Raw genomic sequence first — 16,565 nt, 5'->3', positions numbered from 1 at the left:
TTTTCGGAAGATGGAAGCATGTCAAGAGTTAATAATTAATGTACGCCTCCTCTTGAAGTGACGAGCGATGCGCGCTCGCCGTCTGCAGTGCATTAGAACGTTGTTTTCATGTCGCATCCGCGCTTCATTATAGAAATGTTTTGTTTGCATACTGTGGTAAATACACACAGTGTAGTAGATTATTGCCAGGGACAAAACTGGCCCGTGCAGTCGTCTCTCCATAGTGTTATTATAGTTTGCTGGCTTTGCCTCTCCTGTTGGAATTTTCCCACATGTAAATTCTGACGAATCGAAAAGCAGTTTAGGAAATACGCCATGGCCAATGAGTGATGTGGATGTTGTCACATGCCTGCGTTTTGGTTCGTTTCAACTGGTTCGGACCAAAGCAATCAGTGTGGTGTGAAAAGGAACCAAAAAATCTGAAAAATGCAACAATGTATAATTGTTTGCCCTTGGTTCGGACCAAATGAACCGAACTAGAGTGAAAGCACCCTTAGAAATGGCGCTGTCCTCCTTAAAGTACCGGTACTAATAAAAGTCCATATCGTACCGTTTGTAATAGCAGGGTATCGCAGTACTTTTCTAGCACCAGTATATCGTGCAACACTAATATATATATATTCAGAACACAGATGAAGATATTAGTGTTGAAATCCGACGGCTCAGAAAGGCCTTCATTGACACCAATGTCATTTCCTCTCTCAAGACCCATAAAGGCACTAAAGACGTCGTTACAAAGCCCATCTCACTACAGCGGCTCTACAATCATTTATGAAGACACCAGAAGAGTTTTTGTGCGCAAAAAAATAAATTATTTAGTTATGGGCTGATTTCAAAACAAAGTTTCGAACTGTAATGGATCAGCGTATCGAATTATGATTCGGATCGCGTGTCAAACTGGCAAACTGAAATCACGTGACACTGGCGATCCAAATCATGAATCAATATGCTGATTCACAACCGTTTGAAACTTTGTTTTGAAATCGGCCATCACTATAAGTCGTTATTTCATTTTTTTGCGCACAAAAACTCTTCTGGCCTCTTCATAAATGATTGTAGAGCCGCTGCAGTGAGATGGGCTTTGTATCGACGTCTTTAGTGCCTTTATGGGTCTTGAGAGAGGAAATGACATTGGTGTCAATGAAGGCCTTTCTGAGCCATCGGATTTCAACACTAATATCTTCATCTGTGTCTGAAGATGAACGGAGGTCTGACGGGTGTCCAACCCTTTAAAGGAAGCCATTTGCACCTTCAGATTCCAGATTTCCAAGTATTTCCAAGTAGTTGTATCTCAGTCTAATATTGCCCTATCATAACAAACCATACGTCAATGGAAAGCTCATTTATTCAGTTAAATCTCAATTTGACCCTTAAGACTGTTTTTGTGGTCCAGGGTCACATATCAGCAACAGTGGCGTGGAAGGCAAGAAGACGGCAAGAAGCACGGTCATACTCAGAGCAGGGAACCGTTAGCTTAAAGGTGGAGAGAAGACACACACACAGATAAAGACAGAACTGGACTGATCAGCCAAGAGCATTGGCCTTAGTTGTTTTATTAGCTTGGACAAGATTGGCCCAGACATTGTCCAGTAGTGATTTGTGGATAGGCAGGTCCTTTGTGAGGTCGCCCTGTTCACAATGCCAGCCAAAAACAGACCCGTCCATTTTCAGTGGAGAGATGGTGGCGTCCAGGCGACTCGAGAGACAGCCACAGGATATAAGCTCATCCAGCAACTTCCAGAAAGTTAAGAAATGTGTCAATTTATGCAAATGAAGAGTGACTTTAGGGAGGATCAACTAATAGATGTGAAGCCTGTGTCAATGGAGCTCACACGTCACTGTCTCGAGCGCAGGCGAGGCAGGACAGAGGATTTCTGGAGCGATTTCACTGTTCTATGATTTATCTGGAACCACATATGGATATAATAAATTAATGATGTGTGGAAAAGACACTGACTGCAGTCTTTGGGCCCTATCATACACCCAGCGCAATGCAACGCCAGTGTTTTTTGCTACTTCTGTTCCCATATTTGCTCATCTGTCCCCCCATGGGTGTGCTGGTCTGAAAACCAGGAGTGTTCAGGAGCATTGTTGGAGGGTTGATGTTTTGAGGAACTGAAAACCACTGACCATTGACCAACACAAACCTGCTCTAAAGTCAATAGTGCAGGATTTAGTGTTTTATTTAAAGGGTGTGTTAGTAATATGAGCCTATAGGCGGTGCACAACGCGCATACACTTGACTATTACACACACAGGGATGCCCAACAGCACACACACATGCCAAATATATTTAAAAAAAAGATTCCTCTCTGGAGAAGCGTTCAGTCTTTCTGCGCCCAACATTTTTCTCATTGTTAAACTAGCAGAAGTGTACACGTCCTAAGTGCACCTGTGACATGAGCTCTGATCTTTAAAATAGGGCCCTTATTGAGTCTGATTCACGCATTAGCTCTTGAGGATTGTGTGATGCAATGAGCAGTTTAGCAGCACAGTTCATATTTAAGACAGTTTTCTCTGCATAGTGTTTATTATTAAGGACAAGAAAACGGATTATTTGCAAAATTTGAATGACCTTTTTGGCAGTATGAGTGGGTTTAAATTGTATATTGATAGATTTATCTGGTTTAATATATAACAATATTTTCCAAAAGCAGAATTTTACTTTTTATTGAGTATTTTAGCAAAAATAAAACATAATTCTTCTTGCCAAATTAGATTGATATCTTAGTTTTACCAGCATTAAATATGAATGAATGAATGAGGCATTTATATAGCGCTTTCAAATGTACTACTGTACACCCAAAGCGCTTCACACTCATGTCAGGGGTCTCTCCTCAACCACCACCAGTGTGCAGCATCCACTTGGGAAATGGCAGCATCCCAAATATCATCTGTGATCAAATTTTCTATCAATATGTCTACCAAAAACATTAGAGCAACAACATTAGGAGCAAGAAACGAGCGAAATGCAGTGCCAAATTCGCTGGCCAGAGTGATAGACCGAAAGAAAAATGTGTGTGCTGTGTGTTTGTGCAGCATAAACTGCCACAGTGTCTCTACCACCCAGGAAAAACACAAAGAGCTCCGGTTTAAGAGCACTCAGCCAGGCAGCATGAAAGGACACCTGTATGTGGGGTCCTGTCAGAATAAAGCTTACTGAAGGGAGTGATAAACACCACATGATGTGGAAAATACTACCTCTTTGAGGAGAGGACGATTTATTGGTGAACTTATGCTTGACTGCCTGCTTGTGTGTGTGTGTGTGTGAGTGAGTGTGTGTGTGTGTGTGTGTGTGTGTGTGTGTGTGTGTGTGTGTGTGTGTGTGTGTGTGTGTGTGTGTGTGTGTGTGTGTGTGTGTGTGTGTGTGTGTGTATTACAGAAGAGGGTGACTTATGAGGACATTACCCATGTCCCCACTTTTCAAAATCATTGTGTGTGTGTGTGTGTGTGTGTGTGTGTGTGTGTGTGTATTACAGAAGAGGGTGACTTATGAGGACATTACCCATGTCCCCACTTTTCAAAATCATTGTGTGTGTGTGTGTGTGTGTGTGTGTGTGTGTGTGTGTGTGTGTGTGTGTGTGTGTGTGTGTGTGTGTGTGTGTGTGTGTGTGTTTAACCTACATTGTGGAGAAATTAACCCCACAAGGGAAATGGATTAATAAGCATACTAGGTGATGGTGTTTGAAAATGTAAAAATGCAGACAGTTTTGTGTGATGGGTAGGTTTAGGGTTATAGGAGTGAATAGACAGTTTGTGAAGGACAAAAATAATTATGTCAATGGAAAGTCCCCATAAAACATGAACATCATGAATGGTCGTACAAGTCCTTTTTTCTGCTATTAATAATAAAAAATAAAAAAACGAATTAAACATAATCAGCAGCCCCATAAAACAGCTGGTGGAAGTGAAGACGGTCTCTCTCCTGCTCTTCTTGTCCTAATCCTGGTGGATGACAGTGATTATTTTTTTTATTGTTGCACTTTGAGATTCTTCGGAATGAATATTATTATTTGTATTATTTATTCTGTTCTCTCTCCATAATTCTCCTCTCCACAGGAAGCTGTATAAAGCTGAGAAGTTGCCTTCCCACTCCTTTGAGATCGACCATGAAGATGTGGACAAAGATGAGGTCAGTACATATAAATCATACCTTACGCTGGTGACCCGTAATGCTGGATTTTTTTCAGCAGGGTAGCTTTTTGATTCAGTTGTTTGTAGGTAGTATCCCTTCATCAAGCGCTGTTTGTATAAAATAAACGGCAATGTTTGACCAAAACGAATATAAAACATCTATTTTTTGTGTTTTATATTCATCTGATAGGGATAAGAACAGAGAAAAAAAGTGCAAACAAATGGTCAAATAAATACAGTAAATATACAATAAAACAAAGATACAAATGAAATACAGTGCTTTAATCTCAGGAAGGTCTATAACATTACTGTTCAGGTAATGGCCTACAGAAGACATCTAATAAAGTAATCAAATATAAAATAACACTTTATTGTTTTCACTGTACAAATTAAGAGATTTATGCTTTTTTAAGCTTGTTTGATTCACATTAATGACACAACCGTCAGGGTTTATTAGACACTGTCCCTTTAAGACCAAATGCAGGTCTATATATAATATTTTTTCCCAACTATTAATGCCCATTTAAGACATAAACTGTGTTTAAGTGAATAATCTCCAAGCGGTCATGTTGATATAAGCTGTTTGTTGTGTGTATTTGATGGTTAAGACGCGCACATGAAGCCTAATGTACCATAATGTGCGAGTCGCGGTCGGTTTCAAAGCACACACGCATTAGCCGCCTTGAAGTTGGAAACTCTTGCGCGGATTATTGTGCTTTTAATAGCTCTATCGATTTATTAACAAACACATCCAGCAGTTTAGCAACAGTAGAGACTGCATTTTACAATAATTACCGATATTGTGCTGATTCCGGCGTTAAGTTTGGGGTTTGGGGGAACCAATGCTCACAGATGCGAAGGGAAGGAAGTTGTGCAATATGAACGATGCAAGTCTTTAATAGTTTTACCTCATAATTTATTTATACTTCTTGGCAACCAAAATCGAAAATAAAATTAGATTAATATCACAGGCCTGAAGCGTAACCAGATTAAGCTTTTGTTGGCCATCTTCTCTTATTGAGCAGGGACTGTTGTGTCATGTGTGCTGTAGCCCCGTGTGAGAGATTGCTCTCTCTCTCTCTCTCTCTCTCTCTCTCTCTCTCTCTCTCTCTCTCTCTCTCTCTCTCTCTCTCTCTCTCTCTCTCTCTCTCTCTCTCTCTCTCTCTCTCTCTCTCTCTCTTCTCTTTCTCTCTCTCTCTCTCTCTCTCTCTCTCTCTCTCTCTCTCTCTCGGTTTGATACCATTGCTTATAGAAACGGCTGCCAATATAGAATTCACAATATAACGTCTATGTAGCGATAATAAATAGTAAGTGTATTTTCTTCATCTCTGCAGTACCGACAGCAGAACCCATAACATCAGAGCTTATCAATACTGCGGTGTTTCATAATTTAGCACCGGGGCTCATTTAGTACCGGGTTTCGGTACCCATCCCTACTGTTTTACTGACTAAGAAACCGATCAGTGGAGTAAAGCCAAGAGAGGTGATGTGGGCACTCTTTTTGGCTGATTGATTTGGCTAGATTGTCACATTTTGAATCATCTGCAGAGGCTTAGATGTGCTATCTAGAAAACCTGACCATTGCAGTTCTCTAGTATTAAATTGCCTTAATAAAAAGCTGCTTAATGTACTCTCAAGTTTCCTTGCAGGGTTGATTGCCGTTAGAAATGTCTGAAAGGCAGGAAGAGATACAAACTGAGATGGTGGGGTCATTGGGTTGGAACGTCTGTGTCGTCTGCTTAGCATGTGCTTTTATGAATGCGCCTATTGTAGAGACTATGTGGCGAAAATGAAAGGAGCAGAATAGTATAATACGAATAAAGAATTAGCAGGTGTGTCAACATTTGTCCTGATTCCCGATTCTTGTCTTTATGTAACTTTTTTTTGTAGGACACAACCTCTTTGTCATCATCAAAAGGAGGAGGTGGTGCAGGTAGTGGAGGTGTTGGAGGAATCGGCGTTTTTAAGTCTGGCTGGCTCTATAAAGGGAACTTTAACAGCACTGTCAACAACAGCATCACTGTTCGGGTAAGAGAGATTTATATCTGACTCCATCTCAGATGTCATGAGGACCATTATTAAAGGGAGAGTTCACCCAAAAATGACAATGTGATGTTTATCTGCTGACCCGGAGGGCATCCTAGATGTCGGTGTGTTTGTTTCTTCAGTAGAATCAATCAATCAATCAATCAACTTTATTTATATAGCGCTTTTACAATCACGATTGTGTCAAAGCAGCTTCACAGTGTCAAACAGGATAATATTGCGACAAAATTAGATTTGGCTGTACAGTCGTTCTGGAGAAAACAGTGATGTTATCCGCTTATTTTAATTTATCATATAGCGCTAATGTTGGCATATCAGTATTATAGTTTATAGAATTAAATAAGACTTAATTAATTAATTGTATTTGTATATTTAGTTGAATAACTTTGATCATAATTTTAGTGTCCCCAACTGAGCAAGCCAAGCCAAAGGCGACAGTGGCAAGGAACCCAAACTCCATCAGGGCGTGATGGAGAAAAATAAACCTTGGGAGAAACCAGACTCAGTCGGGGTGCCAGTTCTCCTCTGGCCTATTAACACACCGTGTATGATTATTATTCTGGCAACCTTACAGGTCAGAAATCATATTATATATATATATATATATATATATATGAAAAAATAATTTTATATATTCGTGCAGGTACCAATGAGGAATCTATATATATATATATGTATGTATATATATAGATATAGATATAGATATAGATATAGATAGATAGATATAGATCCCTCATTAGTACCTGCACGAATGCCGCAGAACAGCTGTATGAGGCGTGTATGTAATTATATATCTATGATTGTGCCGAGTTTGACGGATGTAATGGCATTGGGAATCCTGGATGAGATTCGTCTGATATGAGGAAAAAAAAAGAAATAACTACTGTTGGGTTTCTCGCAGAAACCGATCGTTTCGTGTCTTAATGTGTCGCCACTGGGTTTAATATGGATATGTATGTCTTTATGTTTTTTACTCTTATGCCCTGGGGGTCAGCAGATAAACATCACATTTTCATTTTTGGGTGAACTATCCCTTTAAACTTCTCATCAAATTCGACAAACAGTGTGCTAACACATTCACTAGTTATTTTTGAACGTATGATCATTTTATGTCAGAGGTGTATACAATATGATTCAAATGCTTCTATTGAGTGAAAAAAAAATGACTTACAAATTCTATAGTATCACTAAAACTAGTTTACTAAAACATTGCTGATTGCCTGGTACTTGCTTTTACTTTTACAGTCCTTCAAGCGAAGATATTTTCAGTTGACTCAGCTAACTGACAACTCTTATATCATGAACTTCTATAAAGATGAAAAAATATCAAAGGAACCTAAAGGCTGTATTTTTCTGGACTCTTGCACTGGGGTGGTTCAGGTTGGTGCAAATACGTTTTTAAAGCAGTTCATCGAACAATGAGACGACTAATGACTAATATGTATTATGATTTAATTTGTGGTTCATGCAGAATAACCGCCTGAGGAAACACGCCTTTGAGTTGAAAATGAATGAAGTGACGTATTTTGTTCTGGCTGCCGAGAACGAGCAAGACATGGATGATTGGATCAACACTCTCACACGCATCCTGCAGATCAGTCCTCCAGAGGGCCCGGCTCTGGATCGCAAGAGCATGGACCTGAGCGACAGTAAGCCCGGTGGGTAAAGTATAGAAAGGCCAAATCAAATCGCTCAATTTTCCTCATATACACAAGTGCAGCAGTTAGTGAAAGAGCTATCTATTGGACTGTACACACAGTGCTCTATAAAAGTTTCAAAACATCCTATGAAAGGTGAGATTTTGGACTGTGGGGGGGGGGGGGGGGGGTGGCTTTGGCTTTTCGGACCATTTTGTGATGGCTTTTCATTGATAAGATACTCCACAATCTTAGAAAACATAAAACCTTTTTATTCAATAAAAAATAATCAATTAGTCAAAGTTGGATTTTCATGAACGGTTTTGGCTAACTGTGCCATTTTGTCACCTGCCAGACTTTCCATTGAAAATGAACTGCGGTTACTGTGTAAAATGCTCTTAAAATGGCTCTACAAGTGATCTGATACCTCACATTCTTCAGATAAGTCAGCTGACAAACTAATCTTCAAACCCCCTCAAATTTTCAAAATTGAATTTTGGATAATTCTCATACTTTTAAAGTTAAATTCTTTAGCTGGTACCCTGAGGTAAAAAGATGGAAGGAATGGCAGTAACACTTTACAGTACGGGTGCACTAAAATGCTCAACTCATGCTCAACTCATGCACAGATAATCATGAGTTAATGTAGGACTCATGAAGAACTAAACCAGTCATTAACGATGACTGCATCAGCAAATAATAAAGAGTCTATTTAAGTATTCATGAATAGCTATTTATTTATAATAAAACAATGTAAAAAATAATCAAATTGACGAGCGCATACTTTAGTAAATCAGCTTGCATGATTCATTTAAATACTCATTTTAAAAAACTCCTACAATTGTACATGCAATAAGGTCAGCCGCAAAATAATCGTCCACACCTTTTCAGGATTCATTTTTCACTGCGTGTCTTTAGTAAGTCTTGACAGTAGTTTTACCACCAAAAGAAGGTTTGAGCTGACACACACTGTTAGTAAAATCTTTGCAGTTGTTTACTTTATTGCATTTTCAACTAAAATATTTCTTTGTTGTTGTTGTTTCAGAGATCATTGATACGTTAATGAATCATGTCCCTGTTCAGGAAAATGAGGAAACGACTGAAAATGGAATCCACCCTGAACTGGCCAAGGTAATTCTTTGTAATTCTGTCTTGTTACATCCACCTAGGCACATGACATCAATACACCCTCTTTTCGAAAAAGGAAATGGGCCTTAATTTGTCTAATGAGATCATTGTACTATTAAAACATGTTGCAAGTTTCAGAACTCAAAAATAGCTTTTAGTGAAACCAAAGATGCCAAAACTTTTTTTCTACTTCCTGATTTTTATTACATAAGAGATAAATACATCAGCATAAAACTGACTGCGCAGACATGACTGTGATCAGTTACAATGCTCACTTTATGCAAATGTATAAATATAATACTATAATCAATAATTTTCATGATTACTTTATCTTACCAGCTGTTAAGAGTAAAACCACTATAAAATTTTTTAACTCTTTCCCCACCAGTTTCTTTCTTTTTTTCTTTTCTTTTGCCAGCCAGCGCCAAATTTTTTGTTAATTTTCAAAATCTAATTATACAATATATCAAAAGAAAGAACAGAGCTCCATTTTATTCTAGCTTTATGCATGTGACATCAAAAACAGTAATATTTTGAACAAAAAGCTGAGAAAATGTAGCTAGTTTTGATTTATATGCTGTTTAATGTTTGATGATCATGATATTTTACATGTGTGGAAGCAATGCTTCTATCGCTTGTTTCTGCTGCTTCTTCACCTGTGTTTTGATCTGGAGATTCAGAAGATGCATAATAGCGCCTCCTACCATATAACAGTGAAACATGCAGCTGGAAAATTCAGTGAATGGCAGGGAAAGAGTTAAAAGAGTTCCACATTGTACTTATTATAAAATGGCCTTTTATTTTTGAATTTTGACATATTTTAATGTAAAAATCCTGCTAAAATGATGAATGCATCTCACATATGAGTCTCTCTTTTACTGCTCAGAACCTTAAAAAACTTAAATCCTGACATTTAAACACATAAACAAGACATTTAGGGTGTGTCATAAGCGCATAAAACATAATGAACAGTAATGTTGTATTTTTTCAGTATATTTCTGAGACTGAAGAAGGCTCGAGAGCTGCCAGAGGAGAGGAAAGACTAAACCTGTTCTCCCTGGACCCTGATATTCCTGTATGTCTCAAGAAAAACAGCACATAATTCATATATTTATGCAGTTTGTCTTGGCACTGCCAACTGTGTGTGATCTGCATAACTTTCACGTTTCTTTCTATTTAAAGGATATTGTTTGTTTTTTTGTAAGGGGAATGTCATTGTATTTGTTGTTTTGGGATGTGAAGAAAGAACGCTTTATTTTAAAGGTTTTGCGGAGTCCCAGGACGGAGTTTGGGGATTCTGCTTCTGTCCTGCCATTTGACGAAAAACTTGGGAGGAGACTGATGATCTCCTGTCGCTCACTCAACCTCACTCTGCAGGGCTGCATCAATGAGGCCAACACTGAGCCAGTTACTAATGTAAGATGGCATATCCTTTTTAACACACGTACCTTAAGTTGTGCTAAAAACAAGACCCATGCACTGTTGGTTGCATTTGATTGCAACCCCTTGCAGAATTTGCACAATCTTTATCATTTAAAAACAAATAATTTAGTACCCTAAACATTTATAAAATCTCAAAGTTTTTAGCCATTGTTGGGTGAGCTTAAACTTAAAGGGGTACTTCTGCGCTGGGAAGATGAATCTGTATTTAAACTGGGTCATTAATGTAGTAGAAATGTGAAATTATTTTTGAATTTGGTGCTTTCTAGACTGAGAAAAGACAGAAAATGTGTTTTTGTCTCATGGGGATGAAAGACTACAATTCCCAGAATGCTTCGCTGCCTTGTGAGGCCACTCCCAAAGCCACTGCTACTAGATTACTGTGACTGAGTTAGAGAACAGACACTACAATTAAATACTAAACGCGTCTGTTCAATACAACGATCGAGGTGCCGCGTGAGTCTCACAGCACTAACGCTGCAGGAGTCAGATTACATTTAACGTCATAAATGAGCTGATGAGCTCTCGTGATGAGAGCTGAGGTAATCACGACTAAACTCTCGGCATAGATTCACAGCGTGTGTTCAGTCTGGCGTGTTTTCAGTTCATGCCTTTGGAAGCTTAACTTTCATAGAAATTATTTTTGAGAAGTTAAAACACTTACATTGCTCACCATAGCTCCGTTTAAATGAGTGCTTGCAGCTGAGCTGTGCTGTGATCTTCCATCTCCCATGTGCGGGTTCAAAACATGCGGAAATGGCTCCCTCTGCTGGCTGCAGTCTTTAGCCCCTCTAGTCTTTAGCCCCTCCAGTCTTTAGCCCCTCTAGTCTTTAGCCCCTCCAGTCTTTTAGTCCCTCTGCTGGCTCTAGTCTTTAGCCCCTCTAGTCTTTGGCCCCTCCAGTCTTTTAGTCCCTCTGCTGGCTCTAGTCTTTTAGTCCCTCTGCTGGCTCTAGTCTTTAGCCCCTCTAGTCTTTTAGTCCCTCTGCTGGCTCTAGTCTTTTAGTCCCTCTGCTGGCTATAGTCTTTAGCCCCTCTAGTCTTTGGCCCCTCTAGTCTTTTAGTCCCTCTGCTGGCTCTAGTCTTTTAGTCCCTCTGCTGGCTCTAGTCGTTAGCCCCTCTAGTCTTTAGCCCCTCTAGTCTTTTAGTCCCTCTGCTGGCTCTAGTCTTTAGCCCCTCTAGTCTTTAGCCCCTCTAGTCTTTGGCCCCTCTAGTCTTTTAGTCCCTCTGCTGGCTCTAGTCTTTAGCCCCTCTAGTCTTTTAGTCCCTCTGCTGGCGGTAGTCTTTAGCCCCTCTAGTCTTTAGCCCCTCTAGTCTTTAGCCCCTCTAGTCTTTTAGTCCCTCTGCTGGCTCTAGTCGTTAGCCCCTCTAGTCTTTAGCCCCTCTAGTCTTTTAGTCCCTCTGCTGGCTCTAGTCGTTAGCCCCTCTAGTCTTTAGCCCCTCTAGTCTTTTAGTCCCTCTGCTGGCTCTAGTCTTTAGCCCCTCTAGTCTTTAGCCCCTCTAGTCTTTTAGTCCCTCTGCTGGCTCTACTCGTTAGCCCCTCTAGTCTTTAGCCCCTCTAGTCTTTTAGTCCCTCTGCTGGCTCTAGTCTTTAGCCCCTCTAGGCTTTATCCCCTCTAGTCTTTAGCCCCTCTAGTCTTTTAGTCCCTCTGCTGGCTCTAGTCTTTAGCCCCTCTAGTCTTTAGTCCCTCTAGTCTTTAGTTCCTCTAGTCTTTAGCCCCTCTAGTCTTTTAGTCCCTCTGCTGGCTCTAGTCTTTAGCCCCTCTAGTCTTTTAGTCCCTCTGCTGGCTGTAGTCTTTAGCCCCTCTAGTCTTTAGTCCCTCTGCTGGCTGTAGTCTTTAGCCCCTCTAGTCTTTTAGTCCCTCTGCTGGCTCTAGTCTTTAGCCCCTCTAGGCTTTATCCCCTCTAGTCTTTAGCCCCTCTAGTCTTTTAGTCCCTCTGCTGGCTCTAGTCTTTAGCCCCTCTAGTCTTTAGTCCCTCTAGTCTTTAGCCCCTCTAGTCTTTTAGTCCCTCTGCTGGCTCTAGTCTTTAGCCCCTCTAGTCTTTTAGTCCCTCTGCTGGCTGTAGTCTTTAGCCCCTCTAGTCTTTTAGTCCCTCTGCTGGCTGTAGTCTTTAGCCCCTCTAGTCTTTTAGTCCCTCTGCTGGCTCTAGTCTTTAGCCCCTCTAGTCTTTAGCCCCTCTAGTCTTTAGCCCCTCTAGTCTTTTAGTCCCTCTGCTGGCTCTAGTCTTTAGCCTTTTAGTCCCTCTGCTGGCTGTAGTCTTTAGCCATTCTAGTCTTTTAGTCCCTCTGCTGGCTCTAGTCTTTAGCCCCTCTAGTCTTTTAGTCCCTCTGCTGGCTGTAGTCTTTAGCCCCTCTAGTCTTTAGTCCCTCTAGTCTTTTAGTCCCTCTGCTGGCTCTAGTCTTTAGCCCGTCTAGTCTTTAGCCCCTCTAGTCTTTTAGTCCCTCTGCTGGCTCTAGTCTTTAGCCCCTCTAGTTTTTTAGTCCCTCTGCTGGCTCTAGTCTTTAGCCTCTCTAGTTTTTTTAGCCCCTCTGCTGGCTGTAGTCTTCAGCCCCTCTAGTCTTTAGCCCCTCTAGTCTTTAGCCCCTCTAGTCTTATAGTCCCTCTAGTTTTTTTAGCCCCTCTGCTGGCTGTAGTCTTTAGCCCCTCTAGTCTTTAGCCCCTCTAGTCTTTTAGTCCCTCTAGTCTTTTAGTCACTCTGCTGGCTCTAGTCTTTAGCCCCTCTAGTCTTTAGCCCCTCTAGTTTTTTAGTCCCTCTGCTGGCTCTATTCTTTAGCCTCTCTAGTTTTTTTAGCCCCTCTGCTGGCTGTAGTCTTTAGCCCCTCTAGTCTTTAGCCCCTCTAGTCTTTTAGTCCCTCTGCTGGCTGTAGTCTTTAGCCCCTCTAGTCTTTAGCCCCTCTAGTCTTTTAGTCCCTCTGCTGGCTCTAGTCTTTAGCCCCTCTAGTCTTTAGTCCCTCTAGTCTTTAGCCCCTCTAGTCTTTAGCCCCTCTAGTTTTTTAGTCCCTCTGCTGGCTCTAGTCTTTAGCCTCTCTAGTTTTTTTAGCCCCTCTGCTGGCTGTAGTCTTTAGCCCCTCTAGTCTTTAGCCCCTCTAGTCTTTAGCCCCTCTAGTCTTTAGCCCCTCTAGTCTTTTAGTCCCTCTGCTGGCTGTAGTCTTTAGCCCCTCTAGTCTTTAGCCCCTCTAGTCTTTTAGTCCCTCTGCTGGCTCTAGTCTTTAGCCCCACTAGTCTTTAGTCCCTCTAGTCTTTAGTCCCTCTAGTCTTTAGCCCCTCTAGTCTTTTAGTCCCTCTGCTGGCTCTAGTCTTTAGCCCCTCTAGTCTTTTAGTCCCTCTGCTGGCTGTAGTCTTTAGCCCCTCTAGTCTTTTAGTCCCTCTGCTGGCTGTAGTCTTTAGCCCCTCTAGTCTTTAGCCCCTCTAGTCTTTTAGTCCCTCTGCTGGCTCTAGTCTTTAGCCCCTCTAGTCTTTAGCCCCTCTAGTCTTTTTGTCCCTCTGCTGGCTCTAGTCTTTAGCCCCTCTAGTCTTTAGCCCCTCTAGTCTTTTAGTCCCTCTGCTGGCTGTAGTCTTTAGCCATTCTAGTCTTTTAGTCCCTCTGCTGGCTCTAGTCTTTAGCCCCTCTAGTCTTTTAGTCCCTCTGCTGGCTGTAGTCTTTAGCCCCTCTAGTCTTTAGTCCCTCTAGTCTTTTAGTCCCTCTGCTGGCTCTAGTCTTTAGCCCCTCTAGTCTTTAGCCCCTCTAGTCTTTTAGTCCCTCTGCTGGCTCTAGTCTTTAGCCTCTCTAGTTTTTTTAGCCCCTCTGCTGGCTGTAGTCTTTAGCCCCTCTAGTCTTTAGCCCCTCTAGTCTTTAGCCCCTCTAGTCTTATAGTCCCTCTAGTCTTTTAGTCACTCTGCTGGCTCTAGTCTTTAGCCCCTCTAGTTTCTTAGTCCCTCTGCTGGCTCTAGTCTTTAGCCTCTCTAGTTTTTTTTAGCCCCTCTGCTGGCTGTAGTCTTTAGCCCCTCTAGTCTTTAGCCCCTCTAGTCTTTAGCCCCTCTAGTCTTTTAGTCCCTCTGCTGGCTGTAGTCTTTAGCCTTTGGCCAAACATTCCAAAGATGACGCAAATATCGTCAATTTGCGTCATGGGAGGAATTTTTCCAAAAATAAAATGCTTAAATCTCTCCGTCTCAGGGGGATATGAGGAGGGAAAGCACAATCATTTGAATAAACTCCAGGGTTTCTACTGATACAAAGCCGCATGCTAATCGCTGAAGTGACCCTTCAATAATAGCTAAAAAGGTTGATATCCAGCTGAAGGACATAAACATTACAAAATGTACAAACATTCATTGATTCTAAAGAAAGCTACACACTCCACAAACCATGATGTCAACTTCATGATGTAAATTAGTATTATTTTGTCTTGTTTGTCTTGCTGTGCATCAGTTCTAGAAAAAAAAGTTATTGTCCAGCTAATGTAAGTTTTGATTGATTCATTTCCATTGTAAAAAAAAAAAAAAAGGTTTACTTTGGGGCACACCACTTTACAAGACACCATTTTCAATTAAAGCAGAAAACTCTCAATGCATTCAAGCTGTTCATTTGCATGGCAACAGTGTTGGTTTTTTAAGAACTTAAACATTAAATAGGTTTTGAAATATGTAGGCAGATTGATAAATTATACACTACAGCTGACTGAGTGAGCACTGCTGTCTTTCCTCAGATCGAGCCTTTCTTTGTGTCGATTTCTCTTCTGGACATTCGAGAGGGCAGGAAGGTTTCTGCTGACTTCCATGTGGACCTAAACCACGAGGTTGTGCGGCAAATGCTCAGTAGTTCAGCTAATCCAGGAGATCAAGGCTTGGATGGTAGTAATGGTTCTCCACAGGAGAATGGACTCACCTCACCTGTAGAGAAGAAAACAGAAGACTGCCAATTAAGCCCAGACTTGGAGAACTGGCTGCACTTCCCCAAACAGGTAGCAATACAAGTGCCCTTTGGATATAGTAATATATGGCCCTGTTTCACAGACCGGGTTGAGATAAAGCCAGGATTAAGCCTTAGATCAGTTAGGTCATTTAAGTAACTTTTATGAACGTGCCTTAGAAAAACAAAACATTACTGTTGTGCATCTTGAGACAAAACAATGGCACTGACATACTGGGGGTAAGTGTCAGGGTCACATGGTTTAGATCTATGTTCGTGTGTTTATGTGTTTATGTGGTTTACATGGTTGATCATTCCTGCAGGCCATTTTTTCCGTTATGAACCCACACACAGACATTGTGATGGTGGCACGGGTGGAGAAAATTTTGATGGGAAATATTTCCAGTGGTACAGAACCCTACATTAAAAACACAGATTCCAGCAAGGTATTTCATTTAGATATTTTTCTATTGTACGTAGCATTGAATAAAAGCATCTGCTGAATGCGTTCATGTATTTTTTTAAATATATATTTTATTTGTTGGTCATATTTGAAGTGACAAGTATTTAAGTGCATGTTCATGTGAAATCGGCACGGTGTGTTCTTTGTGCATTTCCAATGTTACATTTAATAACCGTTACAAGTATCCCTGATCATCCCTGTTTGACCATCTGAGAAAAGCACAATCATCAGTTTCACTAATGTAATGGAATTTAAACATCTTTTTATATGTGTCATCTGAATACACAGAACATTGATTTAAGCACTAATATATGATCTAAGTTAGTTGTAGTTAGTGGAGATTTGGTTTCGTAGTACATTGAAATTCAATTTCTCTGCTTGTCGTAGACTGTCCAAAAGATGTTGAAATCCAATAAGCAGTTCTGTAGCAAACTTGGAAAGTACCGAATGCCTTTTGCCTGGTCTGTAAGGTAAGTAAATCCCAATGGGATTTTTTTCCATGCCCTGGTACTTCAGCATTGGCAGAACAAATATAAACTGCTGAAACTGTTCATATGCGACCCAGCTCTTACACTATTAACAGTTTCTTTTATTTAAAATGATTTTTAATCATAACATTTCTTCCTTCTGTATATTCCAGGTCAGTTTTTAAGGACAACCAGGGCACAGTGGACAGGGAATGTCGCTTCTCTCCTCTCTTCAAACAGGAAAGCAACAAGATTTCCACAGAAGATCTCATCAAACTCATCACAGAGTACAGGAGGTACAGACTCTTCCGTCACACTCATGAATAGCATGTGATAATAAATAACCTCAGTAAAATAAAGCAT

At 40.7% G+C, this 16,565-nt stretch overlaps 1 protein-coding gene across 7 annotated transcripts in view; it reads left to right on the top strand.

Annotated features, from left to right (window-relative positions):
• dock10 (dedicator of cytokinesis 10) overlaps window positions 1-16,565 on the top strand; it is a 213,338-nt gene that overhangs the window by 112,539 nt on the left and 84,234 nt on the right. For all 7 annotated transcript variants that reach the window (XM_067450021.1, XM_067450016.1, XM_067450015.1 and 4 more), the window contains exons 5-15: window positions 4,060-4,132; window positions 6,025-6,162; window positions 7,426-7,560; window positions 7,652-7,838; window positions 8,863-8,948; window positions 9,937-10,020; window positions 10,209-10,361; window positions 15,070-15,324; window positions 15,596-15,718; window positions 16,123-16,205; window positions 16,376-16,498. In XM_067450021.1, coding sequence (XP_067306122.1) covers window positions 4,060-4,132; window positions 6,025-6,162; window positions 7,426-7,560; window positions 7,652-7,838; window positions 8,863-8,948; window positions 9,937-10,020; window positions 10,209-10,361; window positions 15,070-15,324; window positions 15,596-15,718; window positions 16,123-16,205; window positions 16,376-16,498 — 1,440 coding nt within the window. The remainder of the gene's footprint in view (window positions 1-4,059; window positions 4,133-6,024; window positions 6,163-7,425; window positions 7,561-7,651; window positions 7,839-8,862; window positions 8,949-9,936; window positions 10,021-10,208; window positions 10,362-15,069; window positions 15,325-15,595; window positions 15,719-16,122; window positions 16,206-16,375; window positions 16,499-16,565) is intronic.

The sequence above is a fragment of the Pseudorasbora parva genome, chromosome 8, assembly GCF_024679245.1.
Source record: "Pseudorasbora parva isolate DD20220531a chromosome 8, ASM2467924v1, whole genome shotgun sequence".
Taxonomy (NCBI): domain Eukaryota; kingdom Metazoa; phylum Chordata; class Actinopteri; order Cypriniformes; family Gobionidae; genus Pseudorasbora; species Pseudorasbora parva.
This window is presented reverse-complemented; position numbering and strand designations above follow the sequence as displayed.